General features: G+C 36.9%; 2 protein-coding genes across 6 annotated transcripts; both read left to right on the top strand.

Moving 5' to 3' along the window:
* The first annotated feature begins 436 nt into the window (after positions 1 to 436).
* On the top strand, positions 437 to 3,547 carry gp1bb (glycoprotein Ib platelet subunit beta). 4 transcript variants are annotated; one of them, XM_056773008.1, is made up of 4 exons: positions 495 to 520; positions 1,364 to 1,417; positions 2,073 to 2,445; positions 2,530 to 3,547. In XM_056773008.1, the coding sequence occupies exons 3-4, from the start codon at positions 2,102 to 2,104 to the stop codon at positions 2,822 to 2,824; spliced, it is 639 nt and encodes a 212-aa protein (XP_056628986.1). In that variant the 5' UTR covers positions 495 to 520; positions 1,364 to 1,417; positions 2,073 to 2,101; the 3' UTR covers positions 2,825 to 3,547. The 4 variants fall into 4 exon arrangements, with proteins under 4 accessions (XP_056628987.1, XP_056628986.1, XP_056628989.1 ...); XM_056773011.1 differs by lacking the exon at positions 495 to 520 and adding an exon at positions 992 to 1,026; XM_056773009.1 differs by lacking the exon at positions 1,364 to 1,417 and having other exon boundaries at positions 437 to 520.
* Positions 3,548 to 3,686: 139 nt separating this feature from the next.
* Positions 3,687 to 18,284, top strand: dhx37 (DEAH (Asp-Glu-Ala-His) box polypeptide 37). Of its 2 annotated transcripts, none has more exons than XM_056773000.1 (28): positions 3,687 to 3,722; positions 4,025 to 4,161; positions 4,581 to 4,747; positions 4,839 to 4,951; positions 5,073 to 5,424; positions 5,495 to 5,643; positions 5,720 to 5,812; positions 5,982 to 6,078; positions 7,859 to 7,972; positions 8,052 to 8,153; positions 8,266 to 8,380; positions 8,454 to 8,552; positions 10,586 to 10,641; positions 10,810 to 10,954; positions 11,035 to 11,111; positions 11,519 to 11,751; positions 11,833 to 11,944; positions 12,026 to 12,132; positions 12,738 to 12,926; positions 13,018 to 13,142; positions 13,232 to 13,348; positions 14,518 to 14,690; positions 15,324 to 15,438; positions 15,619 to 15,756; positions 15,954 to 16,048; positions 17,596 to 17,669; positions 17,765 to 17,862; positions 17,994 to 18,284. In XM_056773000.1, exons 2-28 carry the CDS (start codon positions 4,056 to 4,058, stop codon positions 18,068 to 18,070), a joined length of 3,438 nt encoding a protein of 1,145 aa, XP_056628978.1. In that variant the 5' UTR covers positions 3,687 to 3,722; positions 4,025 to 4,055; the 3' UTR covers positions 18,071 to 18,284. The 2 variants fall into 2 exon arrangements, with proteins under 2 accessions (XP_056628978.1, XP_056628979.1); XM_056773001.1 differs by having other exon boundaries at positions 3,703 to 3,722; positions 4,028 to 4,161.
* Positions 18,285 to 20,497: the final 2,213 nt, after the last annotated feature.

Genomic DNA, 20,497 nt, shown 5'->3' with positions numbered 1-20,497 from the left:
TGGATATACATTTCCATTTAGTTTTTAAACAGAAGCTTTTCTCCAAAGCAACTTACAAGAGGTAAACTGTATATACTGTATAATCTTGATATTCTTTGATCCATCAAGTCATCAGCAGTTTCTACATTGGTTTCAGCATGTCTGTATTTTCGTAGATTGCTTGACTAATGTACAACTTTGTACATTTAAACTATTATCAAAATGTAAAAGATAATAATTGATATTATCAATTAAATTATTATTGAATATTAAATGATAAACAGTAAAAGTCAATGTAATTCTTGCATGATTTAATGTGTCTCTGAGTTGAAGTCATCAGAGAAGCGGAGCAGTTGAGATGTTTCATTATCGGAGAGTCTCTGACTTCCTGTGATGTCATCCTCAGCTGGGGCGGAGTTTGTGTGTGTTTGTGTGTGTTTGTTTGTGTGTTTTATCAGTTTGACCCAGCTGTGTTTAATGTTCCAGTCATAATGCTTCCCTTCTTCTGATACTGACACACTGACAGACTCTTGACACTCTGGTAAGACCTCCTTCTAACTATTCAGTATACCTTATTATTACACTAATGAAACGTTAATGTTTAATTATTAGACTTTAATTTGATAAATAAATGTACTGATGACATTGCGTCTGGTATTACCTAGAATGCTGGTTGAAGTGATACTTCACCCGATAATGAAAATAATGCCATCATTTACTCACCTTCAAGTTGTTCTTAATCTGTATAATTTTTGTTTGTTCTGATGAACACAGAGAAAGATATTTGGAAGAATGCGACATATTTTGCCCCCCATTGACTACCATAGTAGGAAAGAAACAATGGTAGTCAAAAGTCCCCCAGAAATGTTTGCTGTACCACATTCTTCAAAATATCTTCCTTTGTGTTCAACAGAACAACAAAAAATGATAACAGAATTTCTATGGAAATTCAATGGGTGTTGAGATCTGTTATAAGCATTCTTCCAAATATCTTTCTCTGTGTTCATCAGAACAGAGACATTTTTACACATTTGGAACAACATGAGGGTGAGTAAATGAAGACAGAGTTTTCATTGGACACTGGAGTTTGAGTGATGAATAAAATATAAAAACACTGTGGTGCTACTATGTTAAAACGATGATGCCAAATAGAAACAAATAAAACATTTGTTCCGCTGTTGATGAAAAAAAAAAAAACTTTTCTTTTTAAAATGTAATTTGAAATTTTATGCAGTTTATGCAGCTCAAATTTGTTTAGCAAATTTTCGTTAAAAAAGTGCTGTTTCAAAAATAAAATTTCCCTTTCATTTTAGATGGGGATTCAGAAAAACGTTGAATGATCTCAATTTAGCACTCTGACATTTTTTTATCTCAATTTTTTCAGCTTCCTTTACTTCCTTTAGAATACTGAAATTTCAGATAACTCCAAGACATCCGTGTGAGTGTGTGTGTGTGTGTTCTCTAACCCCAACAGCATATCTTACAAATATAAAAATATTTTAAATATTCATAGGCCTATATAATAAACTTTTGGTGAACTTAATTGGAGAAACATTCTGTTTATTTTTAAAATTGAGCACCTTGAAATCATTGTATAAGCTTCTAAAGGAAGAATCATGTCACAATGTTTTAAATTTTCATGAATATGTTGTTTAGTTATTGAAATTTTGTCAAGATTCTGTGGTTGTCCAATGTCCAGGACACTTCCGAAAGAGATCTCAGAACGATTATTTCCAGGTTAAAAAGGACAAATTAAATATTTAGGCAAAGATATTATCCTTCTATATTCAGGTGAATATAATCACTTGTATGTTTAATATCGTTGTATGAAAAACATTTTGCAAAGAATACATTGACGGGTTTTCAAATAAATGAAGATTGTGACACTTTTGTGGTCCGATTAATATCACACTGAGACCATCAGGGTCAAAGGTCAATGCGGAAATGATCTAGATGAGATGAAAAAAAGCTGTTGGATCATTTGTTTGCAGGTTACAATTTTCATTATTTATGCAATGCTATTTAGATGGAGTTAATATGTTTTCTTGAAAAATCTAACAAGTCGTCTCTCTCTTTCTCTCTTTGTGGTGCAGTGTGTGTGTGTGTGTGTGTTTGTGCTGTTATGAGGTGTGATCTGCTTGTGTTGAAGGTTCTTCTCTCTGTGTTGAGCACTGAGATGATGACGATGGTTCAGGCTGTTTGTCCTCACATGTGTTCCTGTAGGGAGACTGTGGTCAACTGCAGTAAACGTGGCTTGACCACGGCCACCCTGCCGTCCTCTTTCCCTCCTCACACATCTGAACTCTACCTGAATGACAACCATCTCACCTCACTGCCCAACAACCTGCTGGAGTCACTGTCCTCTCTGCGTCTGGCTCATCTCCACGGTAACCCCTGGTCATGTGACTGTGGCATCCTCTATCTGAGGGGTTGGCTGCTGAAACAGAGGAATGATGCATTGATACGGTAAATGAGAAAAGACTAATGAGAAACAAGTTTGAATAAAACACAGTTGATCACATATTTCACGAAACGGCGTTTGTGTTTCAGGAACGTCACGTGTAGCTCTCCAGCGCACCTGCGAGGGCGTCTTGTGGTCTATCTGGTGGAGGAGGAGGTTCTGGAGTCCTGTCGTTATTGGATGTGTAATTTAGCTCTGGCTTCTCAGATCAGCCTCTTCATCTTCATCGTGGTTCAAGCCCTCCTGCTGGCGTCTGTCATCCTCTTCCTGCGGCGTTTCGAGCGGCTCACCCGAGAGGCCCGGCGTACGGCTGCAGAGACCTTCACGCCTGGAGATGATGCTCAGAGTAATCAATATGTCATGTTGAAGGACAGGAGCACGTAGGATGAGCGTCAGAGATGATTATTGATGATCAATATACTTTTCTAGCTAACAAAGTATATTTAATAAATTTGGTGCATATTATTCAATTGTTTATAAATTGTAGAATTTACTGTTAGATTAATGAGGATTATTTATAAAAATATATTTATAAAGCACAATAAAAACAACAGTTTTGACCGCAATGCACTAAAAAGGATCTAATGTTTATATTATTGATATAGTTTTTTTAAACCTTACTATAGTAGATATTGAAGTATACTACAGTATTTTCTAGAGTATTGTGCAATGCTATATTGCTTTTATGATTTTACATTCTACTACAGTTAACCATCAGTTTTACATCAGTTATTTTCTCCATATTTACACATATGTATGCGTTACGTTTGTTTGTTCGTGTGTTTAACAGCATGTGACATGTTCAGCATGCAAATATTTCTTCTGTGTATTATTTTCCTTCATCCAACCCATAAATTAATTGGTAACAATGTTAAATGTGACAACTTTTGATTTCATTAATGCATTAGTAAGTGCTGAAATTAACATTAATAAATGCTGTGGAAGTATTGTTCATTGATAATGTATGTTAACTAATACATAAACTAAGACGTAAACATCACCTTATTGTAAATTGTTACCAAATAAGGTCAGAAAATATTATACACAATTTCATGTAATGATAACAATAATACGATAATAATAAAATAATCGATTGATGTTCCTACAGCTGGTTGTGTAATCCTGTTTGTATATTAAATAAAGCTCATTACAGTGTACAAAGTTTGTGTATGAGTTGTTGATTTTACTGTGGCGGAACTAAAGTAAGCGGAACTCTTGTCAGCGTTGCTGAAGCTCACCGGCGCCATTTAACAGTCCCACCACATCACAACGGGATCTACACGTGAGTTTCTCTTAAAATCGTACTGTATGAGACAAATCGAAAAAAAATTAAAACAAATAAATGTGTTAATCAAGAATATCGTGGTTATCGTTAATATCGCGTCTTTGTCCTGCGTCAATTCTGTTATTTAATTAGTCAGCTGATCTCGAAAATGGTAAACATTGACATCCACAGTCGGTTTTTATTTCTGTTATGCTTTCTATTAAAATAGATCGAATATACATAATAAAGAGATTGTGAGGGTTTAATTACGATTGTCAAAGGTCAGATAAAATAACCAGACCTTCTGATAAACTCCACAGCAGTCAGATTGTGTGTCTGCAGAGTTCTGTCATGGGCAGATTAAGAAAGAAATACAACTGGAAAGGAAGACTGCAGAACACATCTGCGCAGACAGCAGCTGGAGAGAAACACATTGATGTCCAGGTAGAGATACAGGGTAAGAAAAATCATTATTGAGTTACTAACATGTAGATATGAGGAGTTGGGTTCCAAAATGAGACAACTCTGTTTTTTCAAACATCATGTTCTTTATTATGTTTTGTCGTGTTAGTTAGTTTTATTTTTGGGGGTATTATGGCTTAAATCAAAACAAACCAACTGCAGTTTGACAGGATGTCAAAAACTGAGTTCTCATTCTTCTTATACAGTATAACAAATATACCATCACAAATGTTTTTACATCTTATCTTTGTCCTCAAACCACCTCTTTTGCATTCGAAAGCAAACAGCAACCGTACACATTTGACACATGCATTTGTGCACTTATGTTTTTGCGTTTAGCAGACACTTTTATCGAAACTGACCGCATGAAACTGACTGATGGATCTTACTGTTGTGTAACTTGGTTCTGTGCAGAGGGTGCAGAGCTTAAAGGAGTTGATGACGCTAACGCTCTTGTCCTGCCGGCCACCAAAACCAAGAAACAGAAAGTGGAACATCATGTGAACAAGAAGAAACCCCTGACGAAGAAACAGAGGAAGAACCTGGAGAAAGTTCTGGAGCAGAAAGAAAAGAAAGCTCATGTAAGAAGAGAGTGCGTGTTGTTCATGTTCGGTACTTCATGGATTCTGCTGGTTCATTTTGACTTTCTGTGTGTTTTCTGTGTGTGTGTAGAGAGCAGATATATTATCCAAACTGTCTGAAGTTCAACTGCCCCAGACTGAGATGAAGTTGCTGTACACGACATCTAAAATGGGCACTGGAGACAAACTCTACCAGACCAAAAAGTGAGATGTCGTTCTTCACACGCACCATTGATGTTATACAGAAACTGAATGTTTTAGAGCTGTGTCAGGATAATTGACAAGTAGTAGATCTTTACACATGTCTTGTTAAACCTGTGAGCAGATTGTTGAATGAAGAACAGAATGGAAGTGTAACCAGAGGGAAGATCAGCAGTTTGAGTGGAGCAAACCGAAAGAGACGGAGAGAAGATGACGACGACGATGATGAAGAAAAGGACTGTGAGACATCAGACTCCGAGAGTTCAGGATCAGACTCAGACGAAGAAGAGGAACAGATCGCGGAGGAGAAACCTTTAGAACAGACCAGCAGCCCAGAGAAAGAGACCGAAGAGCAGAAACAGCCGGAGGTTAAAGAGGAAGAGAAGAAACTGAAAGAAATAAAAGAGATTCTTCGTAAAGAGGACGAGAGCAAACCTGCCGTCTTCATCCCTGTGGACAGACTGCCGGAGATTCAGGTAAAGCAACAAGAGTCACAATGTTTGTGTCGGACGGTTTGTGAATGAAGTTAATTGTTGTTCATTTCAGGAAGCTCGTCTGAGGTTGCCCATCCTGGCAGAGGAACAGGTCATCATGGAGGCGGTGAGAGAAAATGAGTGTGTGGTGTTGTGCGGAGAAACAGGAAGCGGAAAAACCACACAGGTGCCTCAGTTCCTGTATGAGGCGGGATACGCCAGGTATTAACATCATTATATCAAACAGTATGTGTTCTATCATCTGTGTTTTCGTGTCATCTCTCTCTTTCTCTCTCAGCTCTGTAGGGATTATTGGTGTGACGGAGCCCAGGAGAGTGGCCGCTATCAGCATGTCTCAACGTGTTGCCAAAGAGATGAATTTATCCACCGGGTACGACGTCCGGTTTGTTGAAGAATGAAGCCTCGAGGGGCAGAGTCAGCATTAAGAATGTGTTGTGAATGCTGTGGTGTTGAGTCCAGCCTGCTCCGTCCGTTCACAGACTCCAGTATAACGTTTGAGCAGATATTCTTTCTTTCTAACAGTGTGTTTGTGTGTTTAGGGTGGTGTCATATCAGATCAGGTTTGAGGGGAACGTGACTGAAGACACAAAGATCAAGTTTATGACGGACGGCGTTCTGCTAAAAGAAATTCAGAGGGTGAGACATGAGCTATCTGTGATGTCATGGTGACTTATTGCTTTTGTACAATGATAACCAAAGGGGAGAAATATTGATGACTTATTTATTAAAATGCTATTTTTTAAGGCGGGCGTACACGGTGCGAGTTTTGCAGATTTTTTCTAATCGCAAGGATATCGTTGATGTTCGTTTGGTCGCAGACGTATGCTATTGAACGAGTCAATTTGTTGATCTAACTGAAATCGGCCAATGAGGAGTTACTATTTGCACAAACTTGCGTGACACTCTAAGATTTATGTAATATCTTACATGACCACATCAAAACATGCATGAACAGATACGTCAATTTTTTGAAGAATATAAAGTCCATGCTGTTCTCTGCTCTTCTGTTCTATTTTTTTATTTCTTTCACAAGCCGTTGGTGCCACAAAGAACACAATCTCTTCTTCTGAATGTTTTTTTTGCGGAACTTCATTCGATCGATTGGGAAATCGGTCATACAATCATGTCATGTAACACTGCCTCCATACACTATTCAGTTTTTACTCACTCGTGACGTGTGCGTGGACATACGGTCTTCAGATCATCAGAATTTGCACAGTGTACGCCCGGCTTTATGTAAAGAAAACCAAACATATTGATTAAGGAGTGTGTGAGACTGGACAATATACTTTAAATGTGACATCTTTCAATATCGCTGATAATCAATATTTCAACTCTAGAATAAATGTGATTTTCTTCCGCCACAAATAAAAAAACAAACGTAACTCGTATAAAATGTTCAAAATGATTTGTGCAAAAAACAAGACCGCCTCCCACTTTTTTGTATTGAATGCTAATAACAGAGAGATTGATCATACTTTAAAAAGATATATATATTTTTTTTTTTTTTGCATATCTTGCAAATGATGATATTTGGTTAAGTGTCTTTACACATTTCTGTTGACTAACTTTGTCTCTTTTCACACCTTTGTCACTCACTTAATTTAATAATGACACGTCACATTTTATGCTACTCATGACTAGGGATGTTACGATTCACCATGAGCCAGTTGGAAATATTTTATAATGTGTGATGATCATTTGAGGTGTGAACTGAATGAATCGCAATACATTTTTTGAACAGCAGGGGACGCCATGTTCACTGCAAACCTAAAGGTGGACATGCTGATATTTTTTAAATGCAAAAAATCCAAGAAATGTATACATTATTGTTTATATCAAAGATACTTTTTCTGTTAATTAACTTGTTATAAAATTGCAGTTTAGTTTTGTTATTTGAAAGAAAACATAATATGACTATACAAAGAAATTGCATTTAAGAAATAATGCAAGGGAAGTCCTGATGGAACTCATTTTGTAAAAATAAATTGTGAATAAATTGCGAGCTGAGTGAATCGTTACATCGCCACTCATGAGACGTATAGAGGAAGCAAACTCATCTTTTGTTGTCATCTTTGGCACATACATTTTTGATATTCACTATAATCTGTCATTTTAAATCTGCACTTTTTATATCTTCTATATCTTCTCATCCAAAGCGACTTACATTGCATTAGACTATACATTTGTTTGTGAGTATGTGCAATCCCTGGGATCGAGCCTGTGACCTTGCCGTTGCTAACGCTATACTCGCCATGCTTGTAGGAGAGTAATAAAATATATTTTTGCTCTCTCGAGTCTAAGCTAAATTTCTCTTTAGTCCTGATAAAGTATCTTCATTTTCTGATCTCCATGTGTCTTCATTTCTCTCAGTATCATTGACTCTGTGTGTGTGTGTGTGTGTGTGTGTTTGTAGGATTTTCTCTTGCAGAAATACAGTGTGATCATTATAGATGAAGCTCATGAGCGCAGCGTGTATACTGATATTCTCATCGGGCTCCTCTCACGCATCGCCCCGCTCAGAAACAGGGTAAAACACAACTCGTGTCTGAATCGTTGTGTTGATGTTGAATGAGATTGAGATGTGAATTGTGACGTGTGATTGGCAGAGAGGTTTACCCATGAAACTCATCATCATGTCTGCGACGCTGCGCGTGGAGGACTTCACAGAGAACCAGAGACTCTTCCGCACTCCTCCACCTGTTATCAAGGTCATTACAGCAGAGATGCATGAAAACATGTTGAGATTTCTCACAACTTTTCTACAATTGAAGCAGTCTTGTGTATACAGATCTATTGAACGCTTTGTGTGTATGTTTGCAGGTGGAGACGCGTCAGTTTCCAGTCACGGTTCATTTTAATAAACGCACACCGATGGAAGACTACACTGGAGAAGCTTTTCACAAAATCTGCAAGATTCACCGCATGCTGCCGGCAGGTCAGAGACACACACATGAGTGCAGATACTAACACACACACACTGCAGATCTGATCACATGTGGTTTGTGTAGGTGGGATTCTGGTGTTCCTGACGGGTCAGGCGGAGGTTCACTCTGTGTGTCGCAGACTGAGAAAAGCTTTTCCTTACAGACCCAATCGAGAGCGCACAGGTACACACACACACACAAGTTTGTTTTGGTATCTTTGTGGTATCATTGTGCACTTTATACCGACCTATTCCATCTCCAAACTCTCACAGAAACCTTTGAGCATTTTTACTTTTACAAATATTAAGGCTGCGCAATAATCGAAATATCGCAAATGTGCTTATCGCAATTTATTAAGCAATAAATTGATTATTATAAAAATTAAAATAGTTACGTATAGAATCTATAGACCACTTTGGATGACGCAAACAGCACTGATCCAAAGCGAGAGTAATTCCAGTTTTTAAACACTACACAATGGTTGCAATTCAATTGCAACTAACAAAAGATTTTTGTCACATTTTTCTTTAATATAGTGCAGCCCAATTGGTTAAATATCTTTCTCAATATATTTGAAAACAATTAAAATTGATTTTAGAAAAAGAAAAATCTAATTAAATATTGTATTATTTTTCTTTATCATCGCACAGCCCCAACAAATAAGCATCACTGAGAATGTTTAATAACCATATCCCCTAGTGTCATCACCATACCAGATGTTTGACTCTGATACAACACTTCATATAAAAGTATTTTGAGACCAACACTGAATCGATACCATGCAAAACCAACATTCAGGAAAAAATAAAAAAGTAGATGATGAAACATAAATAACTTTGAATTCTGTTATTGTATGTAACTCTGATAACTCTTACAACTCCAGTGTGTTTCTTCCCTGATTTTTGAGCATGTCCTTCCCCTTATTTAAAAATAACACACAGACCTACACATTCAGGGATCAATCTATGATATAGTCCTACAGGTGTACCTATCTCAGTGTTTGCTGTCTGCTAAAGTGAAACGCAAAGTAAACTGTTTAAATCTACATAAATACTTGCTAAGACCATAAAACATGGTTAAATTTGTTCATTTCAATACATAAAAATTCATTAAATAAATTACATAATGCATTCTGACATGAACAATAAATCTCTTTACAACATTTATTCATATTTGTTAATAATGCTTAACAGAAATCCAGTTGTTTATTCATATTAGTTCATTGAGAAATGTCAACAAACACAACTGTTAATATTTTAAATGGATTGAAATATTTATTAAATAGCCCGTTGAAATGAACCATTAAGATGAATAAATACTGTAGAATAATTTCCCATTTTTAGTTCATGTAAGCTACAGTAACTAATGTTAAGAAACAGAACTGTTGTAAAGTGTCATCAAAGCTGCATGTTCGCAAAATACATCATAAATAAGCATACTTCAGGCTACTGCTATTCACATTCGCTACCTGTCGCTTTTATAATTCTTTAAATATGTTAGTTGGCATGTCTGTCGGTGAAATGCTTTGCCGAGATCATGTTTGCTCTTTTGGTCCGCGCAGAGGCTTGATTTAAAGTGATAGTTTACCCAAAAATGAAACTTCTATCATCTTTTACTCACCTTGAGGTTGTTTCAAATCGGTTTCATTTTTTTTATCTGTTGAACACAAAGATATTTGTAAGAATGTAAGTGTGGTGAGGAAGGCGGGACGAGAGCGGTGAGGCATCTATCACTCACGCCACCAACCCCGCCTCATGGCTCTCGTCCTGCCTTCCTCACCACAATTTTCAGTTCTGTGCCATCATCAAAAACCATTGTAGAAAAAAAAAGAATTGAGGAAAACAGACACCTTTGGGGCACCTTTGACTTTTTCCTACTATAGTTGTCGATGTTCCAGAACTGAAAATTGCTAACATTCTTCCAACTATCTTTTTCTGGGATCATCCAAACAAGATGACTCATTTTTGGGTGAACTGTCACTTTAACTCTCGGCTGTAATGCCTTTTCGTTTTCGTTTTCGTGCATCTGCTTCATTGACAAGCCGTGAACAGGCAGAAAAGGTGCTTATGTTTGCCGACAGTACCAGAAAAAAAAACATCGGTACTCTGCCTTTAAAAAATGGTGTCGGTGAATTCCTACTAATCCATCACAAAAGTGTGATCGGTCATCCAGAACATCTAAAAGACTTGAACAATCTTTTTTTTTTTTTTTGACAGATTCTGCGAACACTGAAGTATCGAAGACATCCAGACGAGCAAAGAAAAAGAATGTGGTATGGTGTCATGATGTCATGAGCAACACGTGCGGTGTTGTGAGGTCACGTGACCGCAGAGACACGCAACACCAATAGAGACGTTTTAAATTTTTGTTTGATCTTTGACAGTTTGCAGCGCCTCTCTTACTCTCTCGCTCTCTGTCTGTCTGTCTGTCTGTCTGTCAGTGTCTTCCGAAGATCAGTCTGGATAATTACTCGGCTCTGCCGGTGGATGAGGGCGACGAAGACCGTCAGGCTGGCATTGATGAAGATGATGGAGAGGGTTCAGATCTGGAGCTGGAGCTGGGAGATCATCCAGACAATGATCCAGGTGAGATACACACAAACACACGGACGTCTGTAATCTGTGTTTGTGTGTATGTGTCATACATGAATGTTTTATGTGTTTAGAGGAGAAGAGTGACCCGTCCATTCCTCTCTATGTGCTGCCGCTGTATTCTCTGCTGGCACCTGAGCAGCAGGCCAAGGTTTGTGTTATGATATTAATATCTTTATATTAGAATAATATATTAGAAATATTTTTAGGTTACACATTGAAACTCATAAATACAGACGTTGATTTACATGTGTGTGTGTGTTCCATAGTTTTGATTTTAGTTTTATTAATATTTTTAGTTTTTGTTCATTTTAGTTAAAGTTTTAGCAGTTTTATTTTATAATTAATTGGTTTATTTTTAATGTTGCTACATAAGATTAATGTCTATTATTGTTTATTGTTATAATTTTACAGCTTTTTTTGAGGCGGCATTTAAATTTTTCCTTAAGTTACGTTTTTTCCAATAATTTGAAGGTCAATATTTGGTTTGATTTCAACGAACAGGAACGTTTTTAAAGTTTTAATTTTATTCAACTAAAATAACCTTGTTGTGTTCAGGTGTTCCTTCCGCCTCCTGCCGGAGCTCGTCTGTGTGTCGTCGCGACCAACGTGGCCGAGACGTCTCTGACCATTCCCGGCATCAAATATGTTGTGGACTGCGGCCGCGTGAAGAAAAGGTTTTATGACCGAGTGACGGGCGTCTCTTCCTTTAAGGTCACATGGATCTCACAAGCTTCAGCCAATCAAAGGGCAGGAAGGGCGGGCAGAACAGAGGCGGGACACTGCTATAGGTCAAACATCAAAAATCTTTTTCACGACAGTTGAGTTAATTCTGAAATGTGCAATGTTAAGATGTTTGTGTGTGTGTGTAGATTGTACTCTTCAGCTGTGTTTGGAGATTTCAGCTTGTTCTCAGAGGCTGAAATCACTCGCCGGCCCGTCGACGACCTCGTTCTTCAAATGAAAGATCTCAACATTGAAAAGGTCAACCGCATGACATCTGTATGTCAGTTGTGTGTCTGAATCATGTGCGTGTTATTAATCGACGTTTGTGTGTGTGGTCAGGTTGTGAATTTCCCGTTTCCCACACCCCCCTCCGGCGAGACTCTGATCTCTGCAGAACAGCTTCTCATCTCACTCGGTGCTCTGGAGGAACCGCCTCGACGCGGACGGTGAGTCTGTACAGTTTTTTTAAGGTTATAGACACTCGTGTCCTCGTCTTTGGTTAGGTCCACATATCTATGAGAGGTTGAATTTGCTATAAAAGCATAAATCACAATTATATTTCATCAAATCCAAATAAAAAAACATCAAAAGACTTTCCCTAATGTTCTAGATGTTCTAGAAATGTTCTAGATGTTTTTTTGCTGTAACGTTATTTTTATTATTATTTATCTAAGGTAACGTCATTATTTCATTTTTTATAATGTTTTGAGCATGGTCACATTGTTTCAAGTTATTTAATGAAATATATTTGTATGAAATATAAAATGTATATAAATGTTTGGTTTTCTTCATTCTTATTAGGTTTAGTAAAAGTTATAAATGTCATGAAAACAGCATTTGTTGTTAAATCAAAACCATAAATGGCATTAAAACATTTGATTTAAAACCTGATCATTTTTTTAGTCCGTAAATCTGTTTTTCACGTTTGTTACAGCGCCCCCTACTGTATTACAATCAAAATATGGAAAGCGAAATGATTCATCAATGGCGATAAACACTGCGTCCCAAATAATGGAGAAATAGATAACCTCTCTCTGTCTCTCTCTCTCAGGTTGAACGAAATGGAGCGAGCTCGTCTATCATGTCCCATAACCCCTCTGGGTCGTGCGATGGCGGCGTTCCCCGTATCACCGCGTTACGCTAAGATGCTCGCTCTGGGCCGTCAGCAGGGCTGTATGCCGTACATCATCACAATAGTGTCTGCCATGACCGTCAGAGAGATCTTTGAGGAATATGACAGGTGATTAAATAAATACATATTTATATTTTAGTACAAAACATTAGGGCGCGTTCACTCTGACTGGTCCTGTTGTTCTCTCTGTTGTGTTCAGGCCTGCGGGCAGCGAGGAGGAGAGCACCCGTCTGGCAGGGAAAAAGGCCAGATCTTTTCAGATGAGGAGGTTATGGGCGGGTCAGGGTCAGTCGCTTCTGCTGGGAGATCTGATGGTTTTATTGGGTATGTACGTCAGATTTTGATGGGATGAGCAGACGTGTATGGAGGAGGTGTCAGATGAATGTCATTGATTCTGATTGGTGGGTTTTTAGGGGCGGTGGGTGCGTGTGAGTTCGCGGGATGCTCTCAACAGTTCTGTGAGGGGAACGGCCTGCGTTACAAAGCCATTTTGGAGATCCGCCGACTGAGAGGACAACTGACCAATACAGGTACACACACACCACACACGCACACACACCACACACACACACACATGGAGACAGATATTGAGAAAGACTATTACGAAACTTCTGAACTACAACACATAAAACTCTACAAAACAAAGTGCAAAGCTGTAGCCTATTACATCTCTGTCTCTCTGTCTGTCTCTTAATTTCTTCAGTTTAAACGTCATTTATTTGCATGATTGTGGGATTTTACAGTATTGCCAAAACATTGACCATAAAACAAAACAATAAGGTGAAATTAAAGTGTCCTGATTAAGAATATAATATTGAATATAATACAAAATTTATACAAATTGGTAGTTGATAAATAATAATCTATTGCAGTTATTCAAACATCAAGAATGTGGTGTACACACTTAAATGCAGATTCAATTAAGTGATTTTATGGATTTTCTTCTATGAATTAGCCATAGCCTTAAACAATGTCATGTGCTGCCACCATGATTTATCTTATAATTAATTCATTTCCTTAAGATTTTTTTAAATTCTTTAATATTTCAACTGTTTTAGTAATAAAGTATTTGCATTTTTTCGAGTGTTTGTAAGAAATCATCTCATATTTTTGTTCCATAATTTTGTCTTCTCAAATTAACGAAATGAAAAAAAATGTCCTTATATTTGCATACAAATGATATCAATGTTTTCAAATTCCCATTCACTTAAGGATAAAGTATCAGAGATTTATATTTTAGCCACAAAAATAAGATATGTTTAGATATTTAATAAATGTATTAATATTATTAACATTTTGTTTTATACATTTTTGCTATGTCAAACCATAGGACACATGTACAGTATATTTGTCAACTATCCAAGTATAAATAAAAATGAGAATATATAAATAAATATTTTATATAAAATCTTTGTTTGTCGCTACATGTTTGTTTAAAGTCAAATGCATCAGTTGCTGATAATTGTCCTTTTTGTTATTTTCAAGAAACAGTTTCATTCTTTGCTAAACACTCGTACAAAAAAAATCTCTTTGAAGAGTTTTTTTCAGACTTTGATTTATCTTTTGATTTTTTGAAAGAGAAGATTAAATTAGATAAAAATGTATTACATATTGAGGTTTTTATGTGTTTTGTTGCACTATGAAAATAAATATGACTTTTTTCTCTCTCTCTCTCTCTCTCTATCTCGCTATCTCTCAGTGAATAGTGTGTGCGCTGACGCCGGTGTGTTCGTGGATCAGAAGATGGCTCCTCCCACAGACGCTCAGGTGGTTTATCTTCGGCAGATTGTACTAGCAGGTTTAGGAGATCATCTGGCCAGACGAGTGCAGAATGAAGACCTGCTCGACCCAAAATGGAGAAACGGCTACAAGGTGCCACACTGAAAAATCTCGCTCTCACTCTCTCTCTCTCCCTATGTATAACATTAATTGCACATCTCCATAGAAGACACTAGGGGAAGCTGTAATGCATGCATATTGCATATTTTAGTATATATATATATATATATATATATATATATATAGAGGGTATTTAACCACGGGAACACCACTTATTACTCTCAGTATCTTAAATAATAAGTCTACCAAAATTTCATTAACATAGAAGTAGAATTTTATTGTAGTCTTGTAAGTAAGAAAAAACAGACTGGAAGCATTTCTATGACTGATAGCATTTTAATGGTGGCTTCAATTCACTCCTGATCAATTTACTTCATTTACAAGTATTTGGCGTTTGTATTATTGACAGGAAAAATCCTAAACTTTACATATATGATGAGCCATTTCATTCAGATGTGTTTCAGAACAATATGGTCGTTTCAAATCTGAATAAGAAATGTATGAGTATTAAATGTCAAAGCTCTTAAATAGATAATTAATCATCATAATCGCAATGATTTATTAGGCAATTAATCGTCAGCCAATTTTGATAATCGTGACGGCCCTAACTGTAGATTAATTCTGATCAATGACATGTGATGTTTATGATGCTCATATGTGTCGCAGACTCCTCTTCTCGACGAGCCGGTGTTTATTCATCCAACATCTGCTCTTCATAAGACACTCCCTGAGTTTGTGGTTTATCAGGAGATCGTTGAGACGACAAAGATGTACATGAGAGGTCTGTGTGTGTAGATGCTTTCATTGAACACAATTCTTAACTTTTATGTTTGTCCCTTAAGTGCAACAGAAACCTTTTTCTTTTGACATTTGATGATTAACCTTATAGACTTTAAGCATCTCCAGAGGATCACATCATCGCATTGATTTCATGATGATGCATTGTTCTCGTTTCTTGCAGGAGTTTGTGGCGTTCAGCCTGAATGGATTCCGAAGCTCCTCCCACAATACTGTCACTTCAGCGCTCCGGAGCAAAGCCCCGCCCCCTGGTACTGCCCACAAACTGGCAGGATAAAGTGTCAACAGCAGAGCACCTTTTGTAAGACCACACCTCTGTCTTTTATTACCTTTATTTCTCCCCCCCCTCCTCTCTCTCTCTCTCTCTCTGTCGATCAGAGAGTTTTGAGTGGTGCATGTCTTTATTCCCATGTCTTTATCAAAACAGTCATGTGATGTGATGTGTGTTGTGTTGTGTTACGTGAACATGCTGCTGTGTTTTTGGGTGTGTCTCTGCAGTCAGAGTCGGTTGGAAACTTCCCGCTGTCGAGTTGGATTACCCAGAAGACCTTGAGCGATACAAACTGTTTGCAACGTTTTTCCTGGAGGGGCAGGTAACGTTCATCGTTTGTGTGAATCCCAAAACTCTGCATTATTCTGATTATATAAAATACATGAAAATGGGTTTGTTATACTCTTCAGTAGTTATTCAAAATCAGAATCATTATTCAGGATCTGGCATCTGTGTAATAATGGATTATAATACGATGATTCTTGGATATCGGCTATAGAACTAAATAGGTCAGCACGATATTTTGCCACAACTTGCTAAATAATGACCTGATATGCAGTAACGCTTGAAGTATGTAAAATCAGTTGAAATAATATAAAAGTAAACAAATCTGACAATGTCAGATTGAATTAAAAAATTCAATTAGATGTGACGGTTTGTTGATCGTCTTGTATATATCTCGTAGGACACACACACACATCTACACACACATTTTCGTTGTGGAATGCATATTGTGATGCACCCATTTGCCATATTTCGGCAATTTCACCATTACTAAATAATCACCATATTTACCATAGTTTTTTCATGGCACTTCAAGAGACATAAGAAATGATGCTATGTTCACACCATGAATTGAACTATATGCGCAAGTAAATTACATACAAGTGAATAGACGCTAATTGGGCGTCGCAGTTGGAGAGAACGCTCGCTATTTGCCGCAATCTCGTCTTCAGCGCAGGTTGAAATTTTAAATTTTTGTGTAAAATTGATGCTACGCGTTTGGTGTGAACACAGCAGTATTGCCGTAGAGCAAGGGCGAGGAGTTTATTACCATGTCTAACACAATTATTTAGTTAGTTAGTTATAGTTTTGATTTTAGTTTGATTTAGTTTACCTATTTAGTAGGGCCGTGCAATAAAAAGATATATATGCAATATGCATATCGCGATGGTTTGCAATAAATGAGCTATTTAATTCTTCAAAAACGTATGTATGGTCAAAGTTTTAGGTCGATGCGGATAATATAGTATCTATCTGGCACGTGGATGTTAGTTGGATATGCGTGCTTGCGCATTATAGCGTGTGCGTGCTCTGACGCAAGTCAATCAACGAAGCGAAATGAGTTATATTTATTTTTGTTTGTTTACAAAATGTCAGATTTGTTTAATGCAACAGTAAAACACTGTTCACCGTCAGAAGTTGTTGTGATGCTTTCTTTTTCCTAAAATAATTTGAAATATATGTTGGTTATATCATTTCTTTAATATATTTTAATACAATTTAAATTGATTTTAGAAAAATAAACGTTGCATTAAATATCGCATTATTTAGTATGCTATCGCATATATTACAATATTTTTGTTCTGTTTTCACGTTCATTTTAGCAAAAAATTCTTAAAGTATCTAAAAGGTAACTTAATATAATCTTATATAAAAACATTAAAAAGTATTTAAGAGTTTTTTGTGTTTTTGTGTTAACCTATATCAGTTTATTATCGGGCCAATATTTCATTTACTTTACGTTTATCCAAAACATTTTAAGTCATTGTTTTATTTGATTTCAATGAACAGAAACGTTCTCAAAATTTGTATTTGAGTGAACCAAAATAACCTTTGAATGAACTACTTCCTGTCTGAATTCTGCAGGTTTGTCCAAAGCTGCAGCAGTTCACCTCATGTTTGCTGTCGTCACCCGCTGTAATGATGAAGACATGGGCCAAGTGAGACCAACACACACACACACACACACATACACATACACACTTGCACACGCATGTGCATCACTGTCATATAATGTCCTGTTAATGTGTTTCAGATTGCAGCCTCGAACTGAAGTTCTTCTCTCAGCTCTTGTGTCTGAAAAAGTAGACAACAAAACATCTTTAGAGGCGGCGTGGACAGAAAATGACAAATGTAAGTTCTGTAAGGATTGGCTCAAATAAAAAAGTATGTATTTTCTGTTGTATTGAACATTTTCTCTCGTATATGAAAATGTCTTAACCCAAGTGAATAGAATCTAAAGCAAATGCATATTCTCCTTCTAGATCTGTTATCAGCGTACTGTCAGTGGATCCCCGAATCTCTTCATGCAAAGGTCACAAAATGCTGGCCACCCATCTGATGACCTTTGACCTCTCCGATGTACAGTAGAACCCGACCGGACATGTCTTCATCTAACAGACCGAAGAGGCTGTTCCTCATTTTCATACACATAACTTTGACCTGAAGACTGTAAAATAACACAAGAAGGCTCTTCATCACCTCATAAACTGGACATTTGGAAATTCTGGATGATAAAACCAGAGCAAATAAATTTGTATTATGTTTTTACACAATCTCACAGTCTTGATGATACTTTGTTTGTTCTTGACATTGCGGACACTTACCTGAGCGCTTACTGTTTTAGACTTAATAACTCAGATCAAAACTCATTTTAAAACATCTGACCATTTTTGTGATATCTGTGAGGTGGCACACATATCACCTGACAAATACGAGTGAAATGTGCAGAGAGAAATAACAGCTGTCTCAGGCCACAACACTCTTTTTATATATATATATATATATATATATATATCTTAAGTGTCATATGTCGTTTTCCCACACTAAACAATCCGTTACGAGGACAGTAAAAGACAAAAGATTGTACAATAAAGAACAAACCAGGAGAAATAATCAAAACAAACAATAGATAATAACAAAAGAAAGTTCACATTATGAATAAGAGAACCTGTATGGAATAAAAACAAAATGCTTAAAGCATGCAAATGTTATTTTAAAAACGGATGAGTTGAGTTGAGATGAGTTCATTCTAGCAGTTTACAATCTAGCAAAACATTTGCTTTAGCTTAAATGCACGTGGTTTCTTATTGTTTGGTCTTTTGTACATGAGACGCATGGTTTCTCTAACATCCTAAACTTGTCATTAGGAAATATAACGTCGATAAAAGTCTCATTGCGCACACATTCTCGATTGTTTATCTGGTGTGTACACACTTTAAATGCAGCAATATGTTAGCGAGGCCTAATAAAAGTGGTTTCTCAGGGTGTTGGATAGGATCCTTTAGATGTTTCCCGACTCGTAAAGTGAGTTTGTAAATCGGGGCCCCTCCCGAGCTCTCCTGATACTGGCACAGAATGTGGATTCAAGAGTCTGGATAGTTTCTCAGACGTGTTCTGCGTGAGGACTGAAGTGGTACTGTTCACTAAAACCATGTGTGTGTGATTTACTCGTTTCACTTCTTACTTCTCTTTCATTTAAGAGCAGAAAGTGAACATGGACTCATGGCTGCAGGACTGAACACAAAGAGACCTTAAAATAAACTGTCATATCACTACAGGTGTTTGGGTGAAGGTGTGTTAATAATACTTTCAAAGTTTATCAAGGACAGTAATTTTTCCCACAGACACTTAATACTTCACATTTCCGCACTCCCACACACGTCCGCTGAAGTATAAACTTCAATTTCTCGCTGTAACCGGTTACTTTGTGAGATTTAATGTAGGTCATGACTCAAAGAAATATTTAAGTGAACATGTGCATGAAAGTCCTGTAGTACACTTTACTGTTACAATAAATTGAAGTATACAGAACTTTATTGCAACATATATTTTATAAATGCGTAATATGTATGTATATTGTAGTAATTGCTACACTTATGTAATGTATACTATAGTACACACTTTATTTAATTTAATCTACTGTAGTGTATTATGTTTTATTATATATGTACAGTATATTATAGGAATTGCTACACTTATGTAGTATATAGGCACCTATATTGGTATTCTGTAGAATTGACTATAAAGAATTTGTAAGCTGTAGTAAATACTTTAATGTATATATAATAGTATAAGGTTAAAAAATGCTATAGGAACTTCTATTGGGCTGTATTACCCCTGTGAGGAATTTTGTTGACACTATCGAAAGGTTTTTTAACGGCGTTTTAGTTTTAGTTTTATTATTTATAATTGAGAAAATTCAAGCTCGCATGGCAGGAAAAAAAGAAAAAACGTAAAGCATCTAAGAATTTTACAAAAGTTTACTGTAGTTAGTGCTGTATTCAGACTGAAATCGTTCCTCCCCAAATTCTCATAAGTTAAATATTTTTTAAAATTATAACAATGAAAAAACGTGATAGAGCAGTTTAGTAAAAACAAAATTGGGTTAAAAAAAGTATTTTTTTATTAGGTTTAATGAGATTGCTTCATGGTGTGCGTTTGTGTGTGTGCTTCAAAGGTGTGTACGTGTGTGTGTGTATGTGTGCGTGCTTCAAATGTGTGTGTATGTGTGTGTGCTTCAAGGTGTGTACGTGTGTGCTTCAAAGGTGTGTACGTGTGTGTGTGTGTGTGTGTGTGTGTGTGCTTCAAAGGTGTGTAAGTGTGTGTGTATTTGTAGGGTTTGAGGATTCCCTCCCTGCCCTAAGGGAAGTCAGAGGGGGAGGGGAGTGCCTGCTGATCTCTCTCAAAATGGAGTGACCGTCACGCCCAGAGAGAGAGAGAGAGAGAGAGAGAGAGAGAGAGAGAGGGAGGACTTCCAGCAGTCTGT

This window comes from Triplophysa dalaica, chromosome 18, assembly GCF_015846415.1.
Source record: "Triplophysa dalaica isolate WHDGS20190420 chromosome 18, ASM1584641v1, whole genome shotgun sequence".
Lineage (NCBI taxonomy): Eukaryota > Metazoa > Chordata > Actinopteri > Cypriniformes > Nemacheilidae > Triplophysa > Triplophysa dalaica.
This window is presented reverse-complemented; position numbering and strand designations above follow the sequence as displayed.